The sequence below is a fragment of the Natator depressus genome, chromosome 11 (genome assembly GCF_965152275.1).
Source record: "Natator depressus isolate rNatDep1 chromosome 11, rNatDep2.hap1, whole genome shotgun sequence".
NCBI lineage: Eukaryota > Metazoa > Chordata > Testudines > Cheloniidae > Natator > Natator depressus.
The window spans coordinates 587,362-609,519 of NC_134244.1; the positions used below are offsets into that span (position 1 = coordinate 587,362).

General features: G+C 57.7%; 1 protein-coding gene across 1 annotated transcript; it reads left to right on the top strand.

The window, feature by feature from the left end:
- Nucleotides 1-238: 238 nt before the first annotated feature.
- Nucleotides 239-19,952, top strand: CHPF (chondroitin polymerizing factor). The gene is made up of 4 exons (XM_074966955.1): nucleotides 239-504; nucleotides 8,098-8,662; nucleotides 11,560-11,742; nucleotides 16,939-19,952. Exons 1-4 carry the CDS (start codon nucleotides 239-241, stop codon nucleotides 18,199-18,201), a joined length of 2,277 nt encoding a protein of 758 aa, XP_074823056.1. The 3' UTR covers nucleotides 18,202-19,952.
- The last annotated feature ends 2,206 nt before the right edge of the window (nucleotides 19,953-22,158 follow it).

A 22,158-nucleotide genomic window follows, 5' to 3' on the forward strand; every position in this document is an offset into this window, starting at 1 on the left:
CAGCCCCCCCAGGCCCTTCCCCCCCGCTCTGCCCGTGCCCCTCTGACCCCCTGGCCCCCATCCAGCCCCCTGCTCTGCCCCTCATCCAGCCCCGCCCCGCCCCGCCAAGCCCCGCCCCCGGGGAGCTGCCGGCGAGGCCGCGCCGCGAGCGCGCGCCGGGCGGGGATTGGCTGGCGGGCGGGCGGGCGGTGACGCGGCGCTGCTGACGCGGGGCGCGCGCGGACACGTCGCACCCGCCATGCGCCTCTCGCTGCTGCTGCCGCTGCTGCGGCCCGCGGCGCCCGTGGCCGTCGGGGTGTCGCTGGGGCTGACGCTCAGTCTGCTCAGCGCCGGCTGGGGCCAGGCGCCCTGCGGGCCGCGCGCCGCGCGCCGCCGCGGCCCCGCGCCCGCGCCGCGCGCCGGCCCCGCCCCCCACCGCCAACCGCCGCCCGCCGCCGCCTGGGAGCTGCGCGTGCTGCCCGCCCGGCCCGCCGCGCCCGCGCGCGCCGCCAGCAAGGCCGTCAGGTGCCGGGGCGGGGCCTGGGGCGCGCGGGGGCGGGGCTGTGAGGGCGGGGGGGGGGGGCTGTGGGGTGAGGGTTGGGGAGACGGTGGGGTGGGGGGTTGTGGGGCTGGGGGGCCAGGGGGACTGTGAGTTGAGGTGTGGGGGTTGGGGAGACGGTGGGGGGCTGTGGGGTGGGGGGGTGTGGGGCTGGGGGTCCAGAGGGGCTGTGGGTTGAGGTGTGGGGGTTGGGGAGACGGTGGGGGGCTGTGGGGTGGGGGGTTGTGGGGCTGGGGGGCCAGGGGGACTGTGAGTTGAGGTGTGGGGGTTGGGGAGATGGGGGGGCTGTGGGGGCGGGGGTTTGAGGGGCTGTGGGTTGAGTTGTGGGGGTTGGGGAGACGGTGGGGGGCTGTGGGTTGGGGGGTTTCAGGGGTGTGGGGGCGGGGGGGCTGTGGGTTGAGTTGTGGGGGTTGGGGAGCTGGGGGGATGTGGGTTGAGTTGTTGTGGGTGGCGGGTTGTGGGGATGGGGGGTTTGAGGGGCTGTGGGGCCAGGGGGGCTGTTGGTTGAGTTGTGGGGGTTGGGGAGCCGGGGGGATGTGGGTTGAGGGGATCGGGAGCTGTGGGTTGGGGGGTCATGTGTTGAGGTGCCGGGGGAGATGGGAGGGGGGCTGGGTTGATGACGTCCCAAGGGAGGGGGGCCAGCTCTGCTCGCCATCCGTGTCCCGGACGGAGCCTCCCCTGTCTGGCGTCCTGCAGCCCCCAAGCACCCAGTGTCCCCGGGGCTGGCCCTCCAGCTGCCCCGGTGTGTGAGCCAGGCTCTGCGGCGCTGGCACCCTTCCCTTCCCATCCAGGGGCGCCTGCTGCGCCCTGCGATGGCGCTGGGGTGCTCCGTGCCCAGGCTCGCCGTCATGGGCCAGCCCAAACCACGTGGGGGCAGAGGGCACAGCAGGGGATGCCGAGGCAAATTGGAAGAGGTGCCTGATGAGTCTGGCTCCCCAGTGTGGTAGGGATTGGAGCGGGTGTGCCACGAACCCTGAGGCTTCCTTCCGTGAACGGAACAACCACTGCAGGGAGACGGAGCTCACAGGGAGAGAGGAGGGGTGGTGGTGGTGAGTGACTAGGGTCTGCCCACTGGAAAGTAATTGGCAGCAACCTGGCCCTGGCCCTGCTGTTTCCCCAGCCCATTTCATACCAGCTCCGCAGCCAGAAACCCAGCAGCCTTAGAATCATAGAATATCAGGGCTGGAAGAGACCTCAGGAGGTCATCTAGTCCAACCCCCTGCTCAAAGCAGGACTAATCCCCAACTAAATCATCCCAGCCAGGGCTTGGTCCAGCCTGACCTTAAAAACTTCTAAGGAAGGAGATTCCACCACCTCCCTAGCTATCGCATTCCAGTGCTTCACCACCCTTCTAGTGAAAAAGTTTTTCCTAATATCCAACCTAAACCTCCCCCACTGCAAGCCTTCATCCTATGTCCCGCGGCCCATCATAGTACAGGGATTGGGGTGGTGGGGAGTGACCTTAAATGGGAGGCCTGGGGCAGGGGGAAGGCTCAGAACTGCTGCACTGGGCAAGGTCTGTTACAGACCATGGTACAGCTGCCTCTGGATGTGAAGCGTAAGGGTGATGCTGTGGGTCTGGGGGAGAAGTGCCTGGGCTGTGGCATGTAGCTTGTCCCTAGGGCAGCGGCCGCTGTGGTCATTCATGTTGGTGCAGCTTGCAGGCTGGCTTGGAGCCGTCAGTGCGGGTATCGTGGGGCAAGTGTGGGGCTCTGACTTGTTGCAGAAGGGGCCCTGAAGGGGTTGGGCTTCAGCTGTGGCTCAGCCGGGAGAGTGCTGCTGGCTGCCCAGACTGTGCTTCCTCCATCTGCTCCGTGTGACTGACTGGTTCATCCCTTTATTGGCCCTTCCAGTAGAGCTCGGCCGCCCGGGAAGTCTTTCTGCAGAAATAGTTTCCTTTGGGAGCAACCTGGCTGTGCACAGTGGCTGCTGGCTGAGCTGGCAGTGCCCCATTCCCTGTGCTGCTGCTCTGCATCCTCAGACTGTTCTTGCCCCAGTGCCTTGCCTTATCACAAAATGTTTCCTGGCCTGCAGGCCCCGCTCCTGGCACCCACCCCATTGTTGACTTATTCTCTCTATTAGGAAGCTTTTTCTCTTGCCCTGTGGTGGTTTGAGGTCATTCCACCTTGGGCTGCAATATCCCAAGCTAAGCTGGGTTGGGCCTGGTCAGTATTTGGATGGGAGGCCTTTGTGGACATCCAGGAGCTACAGAGAGCAGGGTGAGTGACTGCAGGAGGCGCTCTCCCCTCTGAGTGCTAACCGCAGGACGGCGCTATGGGGCACTGTAGCTGCTGGGGATACTGTTGTTCAGAGAAGATGCAGACCGTTGTAGACATGCAGGAGCGATGGAATTATTGCGGCGGCTGTACACCGATGTGAATTAGGTTAACTTAATTATGTAGTGTAGACATGGCCTCGGGCTTTTCTAGTAGCAGCTGTCAATGCATTTGGTGAAGCTAGCTCAACACTCTGCCCCTTTCCCTGCGTTGTGGGATCTGCTGGATACACATGCAGCCTAAACTCTCCCTGCTGCTCCTGTGCCCTGGGAGCAAGTCTTTCCTCCCCCTCCCCGCCCCAGACGCTGTGCCTTAACCCTCTCCTCCTCATCGTGCTGCCCCCTGGTGTTTGGCACTCTGGGAAATGAGCCAGCTCTGCTGATGCAGCAGGGGAAAGGTTTGGTGTGAGGGAGCCTGGCACGGCCCTGCTCCAAGGGAGGCCTCTCCGGAGAGGAGCCTCTGGTTCTGTCAGTTCCTGTCGCCCGCAAAGGGTGCGTACAGAATTGCCTCTGCCTGATTCCCTGTCATGCACTTTTCTGCCTGCTCCCATCTGTTCCTTGATCTCTCCTGGCTAGGTGCCCTGCTGCCCCAGCCAAGCCATCTCTCCTTTGTTACTGCTTGGGCCTAGCTGCGCTTTGGGTGTTCTCCTCTGGGCTCCGAGTCTCTGGTTTCCCTCCCTCTCCTGCTGTTTGTACAGTCCACCTTGATCTGAGTGCAGCTCCCCTTGCCCTCCTCCTCCAGAAAGTGATCCAGCCTTGGCGCAGGGGCATGAGCTGGTCCCTGGGCTCAGCACTTGGCAGTGCTGGGGTCCCGGCAGGGTGCAGCACAGAGCGCCCAGGGAGCGGGCCAGTGAACAAGCCCTGTTGTCCCCTGGAGGAGGCGAGAGGGCAGGAAGTGGAGGGGCTGAATGAAGCCAGTGTGTGTGCGGGAGGCAGCAGCATGGGGTTGTTTCCTGCCTCTTGACTGCACTGCATTGATTAAAATCCAAGAGTGATGTGAGAATCATGCAGCTCTGGCTGGCGCTGCTGTGAGTGGGGCTGGGCCCCTCAGCAGCCAGCCGTGAGACCAGCTCCCTCACACCCTCTTCACAGGCTTCAGGTGCCTTTCGTGCTGGTGGGGCCTTACATGGCCTCCTACATTTGGGCCCTGGGCCCTCTCTGGGTCAGGTGGGCTGGGCTCAGGAGCTGAAATCCTGTTTGGAGAACAGTAGAGGCCCTGTGATTGGGTGGGTGCTTGGGGAGAGCAGAGTCCAGCTCTGCGCCCCCCCCCCCCATGGGCAGTGACTCACCCTGCAGGAGTGGGTCTCTGGTCTCTCCCCCAGTGCTGGTGCTGCATGGGCAGTGGGGTGCCGGTGCTCGTCTCTTTTGAGCTATAGGACTGTGACTTGTGACAGCTCACTCCTGTGTGAGGGATGGGTCTCCTAGCAAGGGGGAGCTATAGCAAAGCAGGTGCCTGGGTGGTGGGGGGTGGGAAATGCATGGGGCAGGGGCAGCAGAATGGGGGCTCTGGGAACTTGCTGTGTGTGGCTGCTCCTGGAGTGCTGAGATCCTTTCCATGGGCAAAAAGCTGTCCTGGAGCTGGGATTCCTGCCTGAATCATGGGCTTAGTGGTGAGGAGGTGCCATTGCTGCTGGGCTGTGGGTAGAGCCCTTCCCCTCCCTGCACCTCATCGGGGGTCTGCCAACATCTTCCCACCAAGCAGACCGGGTCCCACCCTCAGCTGCCCCTTCTCTGCTGCAGCAAGTTCAGGCCTCTCGGCCTCACCTCCTTTGGGGCTCTTCCCTGCCTCATGTTCATCACACCTCTGCTGCGCCCGCCTTACCCTCTGCACCTTGCAGAACCTCTCCTCGCCCTGCCCTGTGTGGCATCCTCCCGTCAGGGCCCGCCAGCGGTGCAGTTGCCCTGTCAGGGGCTTGCCAGTTGGTGTGAGCCACGTGGCAACCAGGTGAGCTGGGTTAATAGGTTTGGGACCCTTGAGCTGTGCCCTGGGGAGCCTCATGCTACTGCCACCCTGCCCCATTGCACACCCAGCTGTCTAATTAGACTGAGCTCTCTGGGGCAGGGCCCACCCGGCTCTGGGTCTGCGCAGCCCTGGTGCACTAATTGGGGCGCTCTCTGCAGCCATCCATAAGGGACAGCCCCCCAGCTGAGTGGGTGGGGCCATGGAGCTGTGTCCCAACCTTGCCCCTGCCTGAGTGGGGCTGGCTGGTGTGCAGGGCCCGCTGGAATCGGGCACATAGGCCTGTCCCTTAGCAATGCCCCAGGGCTGGTGGTGGGCTGTCCTGGAGCTTGCCCTAGGCCTTGTGTCTGCCCTGGCGTGTGCTCCATTGAATGTGGGAGCCCTGGTGTGGTGACCACGGGGCAGCTATGCTTCATGTACATGCCCTAGCCAGAGACTCTCCTGGACTGCCCCATGTTGCCTACAGGAAACTTCTGCACCCACCAAGGCCTGTGGGGTGGGGGTCTCCATCCCAGGACATGCAGCTGCTTTGCTCCACTCAAGTTGCACCCAGCTCCCCTCCCAAGAAGGGTTTGTTCGGAGTGCTGTGGTGCCCTGTCGGTGAGGGAGCATATCCCACTCCTCCTGCAGTCCAGTGGGCTCTGCCTAGCGGCTCCCCGGCACAGATGGGGACCTGGCTTAGGCCCTTCCCCCAGGCACAGTTGTGGGATGCAATGTGTGTCACAGGCCAGGCCTGTGGCGTCAGCGGGAAGCCTGGGTTAGCAGTGGTTGGGTTGGTGCTGCCTGGGCCCATGGTGTCTCTGTTGCCCTGTGTGTGGGAGCCACGTGCCGTAACCTCTCGGGCCAAGGCAGGTCAAGTCCCCCTCCCCTGACCCAACTTTGGGGGAGGGAAGGAAAAGTATGGTCAGCAAACTCCCTTTCCCCCCACCCACGACATGCCCCGGGGCCACCCAGTGCAGAGCTGAGAGGACACATGCTCACACTCCTTATCCTGCTCCTGTGTGGGGGATTAGGAATTAGCCTCTTTAGAGCACCATGTGGCTGCTGGAGCTGCAGATGGCTGGGATGTCCCCTGCACAGAGGAGGGGGTTCTGGAGGACCAGAGAGGCCCATCCGAAGGCTGGCTGTCGGCTATTCTGGTCTGTATAGGTTTTGTACTGTACTTGTCCCTGCAGCATCTGGGCCTCTTCCAGTGGGGCATTCAGCCAAGTGACTCCACATCTGCCACGTGTTCGTTCTTTTCTCCGCTCCCCAAAGGAAGGGGAACGTGCTGCGGGGAGTCTGGATTTGGGTCTATTTTTATAATGTAGATGTGTCTGTTGCTGTGTGTGCATTAGAGGAGGCAAGTTGAGAAAACATGCCTGATGCTTGGAGGCTTGTGAAAGCCCTTAGTTCATGGGGGTTCTGCTGGGGTTCCCCATAACCTGGGATGTCCCCTTCACTTACCTCTGCCCCAGCTATTCGCCCCAGCTATTCACCCCCGCAATCATAGAATATCAGGGTTGGAAGGGACCTCAGGAGGTCATCTAGTCCAACCCCCTGCTCAAAGCAGGGCCAACCCCAACTAAATCATGGCAGCCAGGGCTTTGTCAAGCCTGACCTTAAAAACTTCTAAGGAAGGAGATTCCACCACCTCCCTAGGGAACCCATTCCAGTGTTTCACCACCCTCCTAGTGAAAAAGTTTTTCCTAATATCCAACCTAAACCTCCCCCACTGTTCTGTCATCTGGTACCACTGAGAACAGTCTAGATCCATCCTCTTTGGAACCCCCTTTCGGGTAGTTGAAAGCAGCTATCAAATCCCCCCTCATTCTTCTCCTCCGTAGACTAAACAATCCCAGTTCCCTCAGCCTCTCCTCATCAGTCATGTGTTCCAGTCCCCTAATCATTTTTGTTGCCCTCCCCTGGACTCTTTCCAATTTTTCCACATCCTTCTTGTAGTGTGGAGCCCAAAACTGGACACAGTACTCCAGATGAGGCCTCACCAATGTTGAATAGAGGGGAACGATCACGTCCCTCGATCTGCTGGCAATGCTCCTACTTATACATCCCAAAATGCCATTGGCCTTCTTGGCAACAAGGGCACACTGTTGACTCATATCCAGCTTCTCGTCCACTGTAACCCCTAGGTCCTTTTCTGCAGAACTGCTGCCGAGCCATTCGGTCCCTAGTCTGTAGCTGTGCATGGGATTCTTCCGTCCTAAGTGCAGGACTCTGCACTTGTCCTTGTTGAACCTCATCAGATTTCCTATTGGTGCCATGACATTCTCTGCGGGGAGGGGATCTCCATACTTGGCGCTGAAGCGGAGACCCAGTGAAGGCACGTATTGGGTATCTGTGCTAGGGCAGTGTCTCTGTGCCGGACTCATGGCGGGGATCATTGGCTGACCCTTCAGCAGTGTGGGAGTCCTGGGCGTCTCAGACACAGGAGGAGCCCCTGCAAGCATGGCTGGGGGATTAACGGGTGTGGCCCAATGGGCAGAGCACTGGACTGGGACACAGGAGCTCTGGGTTCTCTTCCTGGCTCTGTTACTGGCCTGCTGGGTGCTCTGGGGCCAGTCACTGCCCATCGCTACGATGGGGTTGGTGACGCTGACGTCCTTCGTGAACCGCTTTGAGAGCTGTGCAGGAGACGTGTCAGACAGGAGCAGGGCTAGCCAGGGCGGCGATCTCTGCAATGGGAGAAGGTGGCGAAGGGTGGGAGCAGGGCTAGTCAGGGCAGCGCGCTCTGCAACCAGAGAAGGTGGCGAAGGGCGGGAGCAGGGCTAGCCAGGGCAGTGCGCTCTGCAATAGGAGAAGGTGGCGAATGGCAGCCGAGGTCACAGTGGCATTGCGGACTATGGAAGGGGTTCTGCACCGGGGCGGGGCTGTGAGACAGGGCAGCTCGCTGGTGATGTGAGGGGATGCAATGGGGGGAGGAGGCTTGTGGCTCCTGCTGGGGACTTGCTGTGTATCCAGCCCCCCGCCTCGCTTCCCAGCCCTTGCCCTGAATCTGTCCTGCCCTCTGCCCCGGAAGGACCCCTGCTGGGCAGAGATGGGGATAGCTGGTCATCACCTACCCTCTGTCCCCCACCTCTGCATCTGTGCAAGCTTCCCCACAGCAGTGCCTGGCCTGAATCCAGCCCTACTCAAAGACTCAGATGCAGCTTATCTGTGGTTTGGGGAGAAGCACAGAAATCCAGAGCTGTGCCTGGATGCTGTGACTTGCGTGGTCAGCGGGATCAGCCCTGTGGGGCTCAGGGGCAGGTCTGAGCCTGGCTGGCTGGTGGCAAGTTCCCTGGGGTGGGGAAAAGGCTCGCTCACGTGCGCTCTCTGCCCTTCCAGGACGCGGTACATCAGTACGGAGCTGGGCATCCGGCAGCGACTCTTTGTGGGTGTGCTCACCTCCAAGAGCACACTGAACACGCTGGCTGTGGCTGTGAACCGCACGCTGGGGCATCGGTTGGAGCGGCTGGTGTACTTCACGGGCACGCGGGGTCGCAAGGTGCCTCACGGCATGACGGTGGTGACGCATGGCGACGAGCGGCCCATCTGGAACATGTACCAGACCGTCAAGTACATGCTGGACCACTACGTAGGCGACTTCGACTGGTTCTACCTGGTGCAGGACGACACCTACACCGAGGCTCATCGCATCAGCCGCTTGGTCGCCCACCTCAGCATCGACACCCTCCTCTACCTGGGCCGGCCTGAGGAGTTCATTGGGGGCGACACCGAGAGGCGCTACTGCTACGGTGGCTTCGGTTACCTGCTCTCCCGCAGCCTGCTGCTGCGCCTGCAGCCGCACCTGGAGAACTGCCGTAACGACATCCTGAGCGCCCGGCCCGACGAGTGGCTGGGGCGCTGCATCATCGACTACACGGCCATCAACTGCGTGGAGGAGCACGAGGTTAGAGCACCCCCCATTAGCCCCCACTCCTACACTGGCCCCTTGCCCCCATCAGGGCCCACACTGACCCCCTCCCCCAATCAACCTCCACCTCCCACACTGGTCCCCATGAACCTGCACCTTGCCCCAATCAACCCCCACCCCTACACTGGCCCCCAGTCCCCAATCAATCCGTACTGACCCCACGCCCTGCCCCCATCTGCCCCCCTGCCCCAATCAACCTCCATCCCCCACATCGGCCCCCTCCACCCCATCAACCATCACCCCCTCATTGATCCCCTGCGCCCCTTTCCCCCACACTGACCTCTCCACCCTGTGATGGGTTTACCCCAGGGTGCCGGCTGGAACTGGGGTACCACTGAGCCCCCCTGACCCACCAGCCTGGGCTCCCTTTACACTATACTGCTGTGCAGCCTGCCAAGCCGCCCCCCCCCCACCCCCCCAGGCTTCAGGCTGCACGTTACCAACACACACACAGGTAGGGACACACCCAGCTGCTGAAACACACAGATGCAGAAATCAGCTCTGCATGGGAAGGCTCAGCTAAGGGACTGCCCGGTACTCAAGTGAACACCCCCCTCTAGAGGGTAAACCCCAAAATATACCGTCTTGCACTGCACAGAGATTTGTACAGTGTGAGCTCATGAAATTCGCCCCCTTCCTCAACGTGAAGAGGAATATACACAGCTTTATGCCCCATGTATAATTTCCACACACTGGTTTTAGACCAAACAAAAACAAGTTTATTAACTACAAAAGCTAGATTTTAAGTGATTATAAGGGATAGCAAATGGATCAAAGCAGATTACCTAGCAAATAAAACAAAAACGCAATCTAAGCTTAATATACTAAAGAAATTGGATATGAGTAGCAAATTCTCACCCTAAGGGTATGTCTACACTTGCAGAGTTTTTGCACTGTAAGTTTCACCGGTGATAGGGAACGGTGAAAGAACAGCGCTGGTTTGTGTGCTCACTTACTTCCACAGGCGTCAGAGTGTGTTTACATTAGCAGCACTTCCATCCCCGATGAGAGCAGCTATCCCACAGCGCAGCTCTCTCACTAGGTCTTCTGGGAAGGGGGGGTGAGCGGAAGGCATTCTGGGTCCCTGCTCAGTGCCCCGTGCTGCCCTGCTTCATGTCCCAGCAGCACCATTGCTTTCTTGTTTCTTTCGTGGCATTTTTTTTAACCCCCCACACACTGTCTGGTTGCTCTCCCCGCCACATCTACCAAGCAAAGGGAAAGGGAGTTTCAAACTTCCTGGGGCTTACATGGGGTGGGGCGGATGTCCCTTGACCTGTCATCAGAGCAGTGGAGATGCTGGCCAAAGTGGTCACTTTTGGAATTGTGGCATATCCTCCGGAGGCCAAAACGTGTTTACACAGGTTGAACGTGTCTTCACTTTCACAACAGCACAAAAAGAACAGTGGAAGGAGCTGTATGCCTTTCGTGAAGGTGGTTTTCTTTTTGTGATGAAACTTCTGAATTTCACCGCAAAAAGTCATTAACAAGTGTAGACGCTCCCGCAGTTTTAGCGCAAAAAAGGGACTTTTTGTGCTTTAAATGGCAAGTGTAGACATGGTCTTAATGTTTTTAGACTGTTTGCAGAGATTCTTGAAGGTAAACTGCACTTGTGTGCAGCTTAAAACTCCAGGTATTCCTTTCACAGACTAAAAAGAAAAGGAGTACTTGTGGCACCGTAGAGACATAAGCTGTAGCTCACGAAAGCTTATGCTCAAATAAATTGGTTAGTCTCTAAGGTGCCACAAGTTCTCCTTTTCTTTTTGCGAATACAGACTAACACGGCTGCTACTCTGAAACCTTTCACAGACTAGAAATCCCTCTAGCCTGGGTTCAGCCCCCCCCCCCCCCCCCCCCCCCCCCCCCGTTCAGTCCTTGTTTCTCAGGTGTTGCCAGCAATCTTCTTGGGTGGGGAGTCAATGAAGAACCATTGATGGTGTCACTCCCCTGCCTTAAATAGCTTTTGCATGTAGCAGGAACCCTGTGTCTCCCAGGCTTCGTTTCCACGCCTGTCAATGGGAGGACACTGGTATTCCAAGATGGAATTCAGTACCAGGTGACTTGGTCACATGTCTCTGTAGAGCCATAGGAGCCATAACTTGGAGGCTGTTTGTAGTGTCCCCAGGAAGGCTCCCCAGTGGGAGATTAGCACTTCTAAGACCTATTGTTCTCCCTAATGGCCCTTCCCAGTCAGCCATCTGGACTGATTGCATTCTACCCCGTGGGCGTTCCCCAGGTGTAAACACATTTGTAATAGATACATAGACAATATTCCTAACTTCAGATACCAACATGATGCGTGCATACAAGTAGGATAATCAGAGTCAGTGAATCAGAACCTTTTCAATGACATCTCACATGCCCTATCTTGCATAAAATACATCCTAGTTATGCCATAATCATATCCTATAATAATAATATTATGAAGAATACGGGGCATAATGCCACATGCCCCATCTCACTTCCATACTGACCCCTGCCCCCATCAACCCACACTCCACACAGTGGACCCCTCCGTCCCATCATCTGCATAAAGGAACAAGAGGTGAGAGCAATCTCCCAACTAACCCCCATCCCTCCACCCCATCTACCCCCCACTGATCCCCTGTGGGGAGAAGCTTAAGGTGAAATTGAACCTCCTGCTACCTCCTCACTGACCCACAACCTCCACCCCCCATTAATCTTAACTCCACTCCATGAACTATATGGAGGAGCACAGTCCCCACCCCTCTCCCCAAGCAATTAGGGATTGGGGTGTGATGTAGGGCAGGCATTACCCCATCTCTACCCCAGCTCAGGGCCTGCGGTACCAGCACTCAGAGCAGGGATTAGGGTGTGATTTGGGGCAAGCATTACCCCCTCTCTCTCCGGTTCAGGGCCTGCGGTACCAGTACTTTGAGCTAGGGAAGAACACGGACCCGGAGCGGGAGAGCGACCCCCGTTTCCAGAGCGCGTTCACTGCCCATCCCGTGCTGGACCCTGTCCAGATGTACAGGTTGCACAAGCACTTTGCCCAGGTGGAGCTTGAGAGGACGTACCAGGAGATCCAGCAGCTCCAGGTGAGGCTCGGCCCTGGGGGAGGGGGAGTGTAGAGGGGACGGGCCCAGAGTTCTGAGTCAGATGAGCAGGGAGCAGCCTGGCTATGGCTTGGGTCACCTTGCCCTCCAGGGAGGCTTCCCATTTCAATCTCAGTCTGCTTTACCTGCCTTACTGAGGCAGCCAGAACACAGAATCCCCCCGGCCTGTGCCCTGGCACAGGGGCCAGGCATCTTCCTTCACCTTCTGTGCTGGTGATTGACCCCGGCAGAGACGGTTCTGCCAGGAGAATGGGCCTGCCAGGGTGGTGGAGCATGCTCTCTGCGGGCAGTTACTCTGGTAGAGCTGGGCTGGCTTGATCTCTGAGCCCAGCCTTGCACTATTGCCCAGCTCAAGTGCACCTACGGCTCGTTGCATTTCTCCTGCAGGATTTCATCAGTTTATTTCTTTTAAAGGCAGAAAGGATCCCTGTGATGGAGGTTATGCTCTGACCTGCATAACACAAACCGAGAACTTCCTCAAAACAGTCCCTGGCTGAACTAGAGCAGATCTTCTAGGAAATGTCTAGTCTTGATTTTAAAAACTTCCAGTGGTAGGGAATTTTCCATGACCCTTGGTAAACTGTTCCAATGGCTAATTACTGTCATTTAAAAATGTGCACCTTATTTCTAGTCTGAATTTGTCTAGCTTCAACTTCCAGCCATTGGATCACGTTAGACCTTTCTCTCCTAGATTGAAGAACCTTCTACTATCAAATTTCTGTTCCCCGTGTAGGTACTTGTAGACATGATCAAGACACCCCTTAACCTTCTCTTTGTTAAGCTAAATAGATTGAGCTCCTTGAGTCTGTCACTATAAGGCAAGTTGTCCAATCTGTTAATCATTCTTGTGGCTGTTCTCTGAACCCTCTCCAATTTATCAACACCCTTGAATTGTGGACACCGGAATTGGACACAGGATTCCCCCAGCCATTGCACCAGTGCTGAATACAGAGGTAGTATAATAGCCCTTCTCCTACTTGATATTCTAAGGATGGCCTTAGCCCTTTTGGCCACAGCATCTCCTTGGGAGCTCATGTTCAGCTGGTTATCCACCATGACCCTCTGGTTCCCCAGATACAATCCCCCATTCTGTAAGTATGACTACATTCTTTGTTCTTAGATGTATGTCTTTGCATTTGCCCATACTAAAAACACATTGTTTGCTTGTGCCCAGTTTACCAGGAAATCTAGGTCATTCTGTATTGATGACTTGTCTCTCTTCTTTATTTATTTTTTCCCCCAGTCTCTGTCATCTGCATGTGATTTATCAGTGATTTTGTTTTTTCAAAGCCATTGATAAACATGCTAAATAGCATAGGGCCATAAACTGTTCCCTGCAGGACCCCATTAGAAACATGCCAGCTCGATGATTATTTCCCATTTACAATTACATTTTGAGACCTAGTAGCCAGTCTTTAATCCATTTAATGTGTGGCCATGTTGATTTTTTTTGTATCTTTCTAGTTTATTAATTGAGTTGTCACGTGGTGCCAAATCAAACCCTTTACAGAACTGTGTACAGTAACTCCTCGCTTAACGTTGTAGTTATGTTCCTGAAAAATGTGACTTTAAGCAAAATGATGTTTAGCGAATCCAATTTCCCCATAAGAATTAACGTAAATGGGGGTGTTAGGTTCCAGGGAAATCTTTTTCACCCGACAAAAAACTAAACTAAAAAGACGCACGCGCACACACACACACACACACAGTATAAGTTTTAAACAAATAATTTAATACTGCACATAGCAATGATGATTGTGAAGCTTGGTTGAGGTGGTGAAGTTAGAGGGTGGGATATTTCCCAAGGAATGCCTTACTGCTAAATGATGAACTATCACTCGGCTGAGTCGTCAAGGGTTAACACATTATTGTTAATGTAGCCTCACACTCTACAAGGCAGCACGAATGGAGGGAGGGGAAACAGCATGACAGACAGAGAGAGACACCCTGCGTGTGGGAGAGAGTGAGAGATGCGCATTGCCCCTTTAAGTACGCTGACATCACTTGCTAAGTACGTTGCCTTTTTAAGTACATCAGGAAGTTGAGGCAGAAGCTGCGGCCAGCAAGCACTCTCTGTCCTGAGCCCTATCTTTCCCCACCCTGCTCTATATGGAGAAGGGGTAAGTGGGGGCAGAAGTAGTGGGGAGGGGGGGACACCCTGACATTAGCTCCCCTCTTCCCCCCTCCCCTGCACAGCAAGCAGGAGTCTCCCGGGAGCACCTCCAAGGCAGAGGGCAGGAGCAGCACATGGCAGTGGGGGGAGGGACAGCTGAACTGCTGTCAATTGGTAGCCTGCTGGGTGGCTGCTGCACAGGGAACTTAGGGAAGCGGGGAGCTGATGGGGGGCTGCTGGCCCACACTGGTTCCAAGCCCCCACCAGCTCTCAGCAACGGGCTGCTCTTCCTGCAAGCAGTGGACAGAGCAGGCGGCTGCCAAACAACATTATAAGGGAGCATTGCGCAACTTTAAACGAGCATGTTCCCTAATTGATCAGCAACCAAACAATGTTAACCGGGATGATTTTGTGAGGAATTACTGTAGATGTAATATATTTACTTACCTTTATCAACCAAGCTTGTAATCTCATAAAAAAAATCAAGTTATTCTAACAAGATCTATTTTCCATAAACCTGTGTTGACTGGCATTAATTACGTTACCTTCCTTTAATTCTTTATTAATAGAGTCCTGTATCAGCTGTCCCATTCTTTTGCCCAGGGCTGATGTCAGACTGATAGGCCTATAATTCCCCAGGCCATCCCGTTTACCCTTTTTGAATATTGACATACAATTCCGCAGGGTTCCATGATCCATTAAAAATCAACATTAATGGTCTAGAAACTTTTTGTGCCAGCTCTTTTAAAACTCTTGAAGGCAGGTTATCCAGACCTGCTGATTTAAAAATGTCTGAATTTAATAGCTGCTGTTTAACATCTCCAGAGTTACTCATGGAATGGAAAGTGTTTGATCATCATGTGACATGATGACATCATCTGGCTTTTTTCCACCTCCAGAACAGAAATATTTATTGAACACTTCAGCTTTTTCGCATTATCATTGACAGTTCTACCATTTGCACCTAGTAATGGACCAATACCATAGGTAGGGTTCCTTTGGCTCTTGATATACTTTAAAACCCCTCCTTCTTATTGTCTGTAACTCTGCCGGGCGGGCTGGGATGGAGCTGCAAGTTGCTCTAGCAACAGGAATCCCGACTGGGCGTCTGTCTGTACCGAAGCCAGAGCTCTTGGCTGTGGCCTTGGGAGATAATGCCCTGGCCCCTGACCTTCCAGGGGCCTGTGAATCCCCACAGCCCTCCGGAGGCTCCTCAGAGCGTCCCTGTTGTTAGTGTTTGACATGTAACAAATCCTGGAGCCCAGAGTAAGTACCTGGGGACTGGAGAAAAGCCGACATGGCGCCAGCATTTAAAATCCAACCTGCGATTGTGTGTGGATGACTCACAGGTTTCGATGATAAAGGTAACTGTTACCATGATATGCCGAAACTCTGTAAGGCATGTTTTAGCCCCACATGGTGTTTTTGATTAAACAAAAAAACAGCACTCCACAAAATCAATGCAGCCTGTCTGAAATGGATTAAAAACTGGTGAACAGATCTCCAGAAATCATTATAAATGAGAAATTGTCATCCACTGTGGGGTCTGTCTGTTGGGGTCCTGCAGGGCTCTGTTCTTGGCCCAGTGGTATTCAGTCTTTTATCAGTGATGTGGAATTCAAATAAAATCACTGCTGGTAAAATCTGCAGATGTCACAAATTGGTTGAGTTGTAAATAACGATGGGGACAGGTCTGTGACACAGACTGGCCTGGATCACTTGATAAGGTTGACTCACGTGAACAACATGTGTTTTAACACAGCCAAATGTGAGGTCATACACCTAGGAGAAAAGAATGTAGGTCACGCTTATCCTGGAAAGCCGATACATTGAACAGGAGTTAGGGGTCACGGTAGGTAACCAATTGAACGTGAGCGCCCAGTGCAGTGCTGTAGCTAAATGGGCAAACGTGATCCTCAGCTGTATAAGCAGGGGAATGCCAAGTGGAAGCAGGGAGGTGGTATTCCCTCTGTGTATGGTGTTAGAGCAGTACTGCATCCTGTGTCCAGTTCTGGTGTCAACACTTCAAACAGAGCATTGGAAAAACAGGGGCTCGGAAAAGAGCTACAGAAAGGGTTTGAGATCTGAAAAGCTGCCTGACCGTGAGAGACTAAGGCAGCTCAATCTATTCAGTTCATGCAAGAGAAGGGTATGAAGTGGCTTGGGCATATGCACTGTACAAATACTGACACCAGTAGATTTCTCCTGACCAAGGTCTCTAACCCAGCAGACAAGGCAGAGCAAGACCCAGTGGCTGGAGCTGAAGTGAGACCAATTCAGAGTAGAAATGAGGCACAAATGTTTAACGGGGTGGGAAATTAACCACTGGCACAGGTCACCCAGGGACCAGACTGAGTTCTAAAAGTCCTGCTCTAGCTCAGCCAGGAATGGGAGGCTGGTTGCAGGAGTTGCTGGGGAGGGATTGTGGCTTGTGCTAGGCAGGATCTCAGACTGGGAGTGGGGGCCGGACCCTTCTGGCCTGTCTGTGAATTTGTAAATGTTATATGATGGTAGCGCCCACAGGCCCCGCCCAGGATTGGATCCCGTCATGCCAGGTGGGAATGGTCAGAGCCAGTCCCTGCCCTGAAGGGGTCAGCCTGAAGACCCAGCTGAGGGGTAGAGGTGGGAGCCATGCCTGGGACATCCAAGGGGTGGAGGTGGGAGTGGTGCAGGACAGCAGATAAGCTGGGGGGATTGGCCAGCCAGTTGGAGTCACTGTAGGGTTTGTGTAATCTTGGGGAGAGCAGCTGTCGAATAGTCTCAGCCCTTTATAGTATGGGTTGGTGCTGCCATCTGATGGGGGAATGGTGTCATTGCATAGCTAACAGTGCATCCCCGCCCCCTGGAGTGACAAGGCGGGGGAGGTCACATCTTTTATTGGACCAACTTCGTCTGGCGCGAGAGATGCTTTCGAGCCACACAGAGCTCCCCTAGAAACTCTGGGATTTGTAGGAAACCGGGGGTGACTGTGTGCCTGGGAGGAGCTAGGCCAAGCCGTGGAGGGTTGGTGTGGGGGACTGGAAGGTGTCTTGTTCCTGCTTCAACTCCCCTCCCTCCTCGTGCAGCTGGAGATCCAGAACACCAGCAGCCTGTCTGCGGACGGAGACCATGGCGCCACATGGCCCATTGGCATCACACCCCCGTTCCAGCCCAAGACGCGCTTTGAGGTGCTGCACTGGGACTACTTCACGGAGGAGCAGTTGTACTCATGCGTGGATGGCTCCCCCAAGTGTGAGCTGCGCGGCGTGGACATGGCTGATGTGGCTGACGTGGTGGCCATGGCCATGGAGGAGCTGAACCGCAAGTACCAGCCAGTGCTGCACATCCGCAAGCAGCAGCTGGTGAACGGATATCGACGCTTCGACCCCACACGGGGCATGGAGTACACGCTGGACCTGCAGGTGGAGGTGGTGACGCAGAAGGGGCACAGCCGCTCGGTCATCAAGCGCGTGCACCTGGTACGGCCCCTCAGCGAGGTGGAGATCATCCCCATGCCCTACGTGACTGAGGCCAGCCGCATCAACGTCATCCTGCCGCTGACGGCGCATGACCGGGACCACGCTAGCCACTTCCTGGAGGTGTATGCGGCGGCTGCCTTCGAGAGCAGCGAGAATGCCGTGCTCACCTTCCTCTTCATCTACGACCCCTTCGAGGCCCAGCAGGTGGCACAGAACGACATCTTCGCCCCGGTCAAGGCCAGGATTGCCGAGTACGAGCGCAAGTACACTGAGGTGAAGATCCCCTGGATCAGCGTCAAGACAGACGCGCCCTCCCAGATCAAGGTCATGGACATCATCTCCAAGAAGCACCCCGTGGACACGCTTTTCTTCGTGGCCAGCGTGGACACCGAGGTCACCACCGACTTCCTGAACCGCTGCCGCATGAACACCATCAACAGCTGGCAGGTCTTCTTCCCCATCCACTTCCAGGGCTACAACCCGGCCATCGCCTACCACAACCAGGCGCCGCCCGCCGCCCTGGATCTGATGCGGGATGCTGGGCGCTTTGACCGAGACGTCTTCCACGAGGCCTGCTTCTACAATGCTGACTACATGGCAGCACGCACCCGCATGGCAGGCGACGCGCAGGAGAACGAAGACATCTTGGAGACCCTGGAGATCTACGACATGTTCATCAAGTACTCCAGCCTGCACGTCTTCCGGGCCATGGAGCCGGCCCTGCTGCAGCGCCACCGGCAGCACCTCTGCAACCCCCGCCTCAGCGAGGAGATCTACCACCGCTGCATGCAGAGCAACCTGGAGGGGCTGGGCTCCCGCTCACAGCTGGCCATGGTGCTCTTCGAACAGGAGCAGGGCAACAGCACCTGAGCTGCAGAAGGGGCTGGCTCAGCCAGCCTCCCCATGGCCTGCCCCACCTGCTCTGCTGGCTCTGGTTGTTCTCCCCTTCGTGATGCAGCAGGCATTCTGCTGGCCCAAGGGGAAGCTCCCTGCAGACAATGGGCTGGATGGGGGCAGGGGAGTGTGGGGGATGGGCTCAGACCATCTAGCTCTAGCCAGCTGGCACTGGCTGGGCTGGGGCGCTGATAAGGGACCTGTGATATCCTGGGGCTGGGAGACTCATCTGGGAGCCAGGCCATCTGGGTTCTGATCCCAGCTCTGCTCTGTACCCTGTCTGGTCTCAGTGTCTCCCTCCCCCCTCTTTCCATGGGACAGTGATACTGAGCAGCCCCTGGGAGTGGGGTTCATGGGGGCTGGCACTTGCACTTGTCCTGACGCTGGGCTGGGCAGGGTCCCAGGGCAGGTCCAGGGCTAGCGCCAAAACCTCTGCTTCCATGAAATGGCCGTAGAAGGCTGAGGGTGCCTGGTGGAGGAGGCTGGAGACTGCAGTGGGGCTGGGGCCTCTCCCTGTCTCCTCCACACAGCGCGTCGGCCATGTTGGGGATGCCACCTCCTGGAGCAGCATGGACCCTCTGCTCCTGTGTGCACGGGATGCCTGGCCCTGCCTGCAGTGTGCAGCTTTGCTGGGCTTTGCGTGTTGGTGAGTGTGGGGCATTGATGTGGGTAGAGTGACTGGTGGGGTCAGGGCTGGCCATGCAACACCATCCCACAAAGAGGTGCAGCACTCCCTGTCTCTTGCCCTCTGCCCCATAGACTTCGCTGGCTCCAGTGGGCTGAGGCTCCCCTCCCCCTCCCACGGCTGGCAGGGTGGGGGCTCCAGCCCTGGAGCATGTGGCTTTAAAGAGTAATTGCCTGGCTTTGCGCCCCAGGTGCTGGCCACCTGGGATTGGAGGCTCTGAGAACCCCCTGTTTGGTACAGTGTTGGGTGCTCCTGCCCTGTCACTCAGCCCCTCACCCACGGAGTCCCTGGGGTGTTGCAGGGCAGGAGGGATTAGAGCTGCAGGCCCCAACGGGCCCGATCCAGGGCTCTGTGTCCCAGGGAGCTCAGGGTGCTGGCTCCTGGTGTGAGTTCCTGAAAGCGCAGTGTGGGCTCTGGGCAGCTGGAACCTGGTTAAACCTGCAGCTGTAGAGCAGGGGAGGGTTTCTCCGGTACGTATGGAGCAATAAGGCATTTAATGGCAGTGCATTGCAGCTCTGGCCATAACCTGCTGGCCTAAGCACTCCAGGCTTTGGGGGGAGGGGGAAGCTTACCGGGCTCGGGCCCCAGGACGTGTGGGTGCAGGGAGGACCGGGGGTCCCTCTATTCACTGACTGTGTGCTGCTCCCCATGGGAACCGTGACCCAGGCCGTTTTGGCCTCTGCAGTATTTTAATAGGACGGGAGGAGGCTGCAGCCCTCAGATGAGAGCTTTCCATGGGAGGTTTGAGCTGTCTCTGCCCCTCGCCCAGCAGGCCTGACGCAGTCGCCCCTGCTGATGCTGTCACCCTCGGGGCTTTCCGTGCCGCTGCTCGCACGGCTGCATGAGGGGATGGGATCCTGTCCCCATTGGCCGCAGGCAGAGCCCTGTGTAGGGACATGTCTGCTGGAACGGGCCCTTCTCCGAGCAGGCATTGACTCCTGGCTTCTTCGTGGAGCTGTGCGCTCTGCACTGAGCACGCTGGGTGGGGTGGGTAATGCTTGGGTCTGACCCCAGTCAATGCTGCTGGGGCTGCCAGAAAGAACGGGACAGATCGGCTGCAATGTGCGTCTCCAAGGAGAAAGTGACAGAGGAGCCAGACTTGGCTCTAGGTTTATATTTAATGGCGGGGGTTGGGTTATTGTGTTTACACTGCAATAAAATGGAAAGGATGAATTAGTCTGGCTATGAATTCTTCACTGCTGGAGGGGTGGGGGGGCAGCAGGCGCCAAAGGAGGGGGGAGAGGGAGTTGTACCTGGGCGCCAGAGCTGGGCTCAGAGAGGGGAGCTGGGAGCAGGATGAGGAAGGGGGGCCAGCACCTGGCGGGGGAGGGTCCCAGGGCAGGGCTGTCCCTCCTTTACTGTGTAGCTGAGGGGTGACAGTGGCTGTGCCGGGAGGTCGGGGGCTGGTGCCCCCCGTGTGCTGGTGGGCAGCTGGGCCGGGAGGTTGGGGGCTGGTGCCCCCCGTGTGCTGGTGGGCGGCTGGGCCGTGAGGTCGGGCGCTGGTGCCCCCGTGTGCTGGTGGGCGGCTGTGGCTGTGCCGGGAGGTCGGGCAGCGATGCCCCCCGTGTGCTGCCCTGGTGGGGGAGCCTTGGGGCTCTCGGGGTGCACAGGACGACAGGTCCGCTGCTTCTGGGCTGCCTCACCCCTTCTCCCTGGAGCCGGACTGCGGGGAGCCGCTCCCAGCCCATGCTCCGTTCTGGCTGTAATGGCCACTCCTGGTGCTGGGATGGGCCCATCCCCTCCCACGAGGCAGCTCAGCGCTGGGTCGCTCCCCACGGCCTGTTCTCTGTCCAGTCTCGTACGAAGCGCCACACTCACTGGGCCTCCGCCCCCCAGCCCCTGGGGTCTCGGCTGGTTCTCGCCGGGGAGCCTGGCCTAGCGGACCTGACAGCGAGGGACAGGTTCTGCGGGGAGCTGGGGAGGTGTGGTGTGCTCAGCACGCCGGGGTGTGGAGCCCTGGGGCCTGGGGGGCGGGTGAGCCCTGGGGCCTGGGGGGCTGGCTAGACCGGCGGGGAGAAGAGAACAGCTGTGCCTGAGGGGGATGCAGCCGATTCCAACCTCCGCCCCCCTCGCCCTTCCCCCCGCCTGAAGGGTGCACCAGACAGCGTCTGGACCCCCATCTCCCCACGCCCTGCCCGCCTGAGGGGAGCGTGGTCCCACCCCCACTGATGGTCTCCCTCCCCCGCCTGCCTGAGGGGAGCACGGGCCACTCTCCCAGCCACCCCCCCCGCCTGAGTCCCCCTGACGGTCCGTCCCCCACCCCCGTGTCTATGGGGAGCGCTGCCCCACACCCCACTGAGAATCCTCCCCCACCTGAGGGGAGTGCAGACTACACTCCCAACGTCTCTTCCCTCCCGAGCCTGAGGGGAGCCTGGCCCCCCCACTGAAAGTCTCCCCCCTGCTCTGCTGGAGGGGAGCACAGGCCACCCTCCCACCCCGCCAACGGTCTCTCCCCTGCCTGAGGGAAGTGTGGGCAAATTCCCCCCCAAACCGACCGTTTCCCCCTCCCCTGAGGGGTGTGATGGGCCACCCTCCCATCTCCCCTCCTGCCTGGGGTGCCCCCCGTTCGCCCTGAGGGGTTTCTCTGGCAGGGCACAGCTGGGCGCGGGGACCCCAGGCGCTGGGGGGCCTGTCCAGGAGCGAGGCCTGTTGCTGCCGCACAGGGGTCCCCCGGGGGAGTCGCCCCTCACCGCTCTCAAGCCTGTGAGACCTCCTCCAGGTACGTGGTTCCTCCACCTCCCGGAGCCGCGGGGAGCAGCCCGGACGCGGGATCCAGGGCAGTGCCCCCGGCGTTGTGGTAAGTGGGGTTGTGTGGTGTTACTGACGGGCCCATTGCAAACCCACCTGCCCATCCCTTTACAGGGTCCCTCTTCCCCTCGCAAACAGCGGGCGCCGTGAGTGTTGGTTCGTCCATGGCAGAGGGGTCAGCAGAGCATCTGGGGGGGATCCGGCTAGTCAGGGGCTGGGGCTGGGTCAGGGAGATGAAGCCAGACAGGGAGGTGCGGTGGGTTCCTGATTCCCTGGGACAGCCAGGTGGTAGCGAAGACCCCAGGCTGCTGAACCCGCTGCGGGCAACCAGAGGGACACGGGAAAGGGCGCCTGGTGGTGATTAGCCGCCCTTAGGGGTTGGGCGACCGTAAAGCCCCCTTACACTCTTCAGCCACCAATGGTGGGAGAGACAGTCGTGGGGGGGGGGGTCGCCCGCAGTCCCCTTGGGCGGAGGGGACAGTCGGGGAAGGGGTCATTTG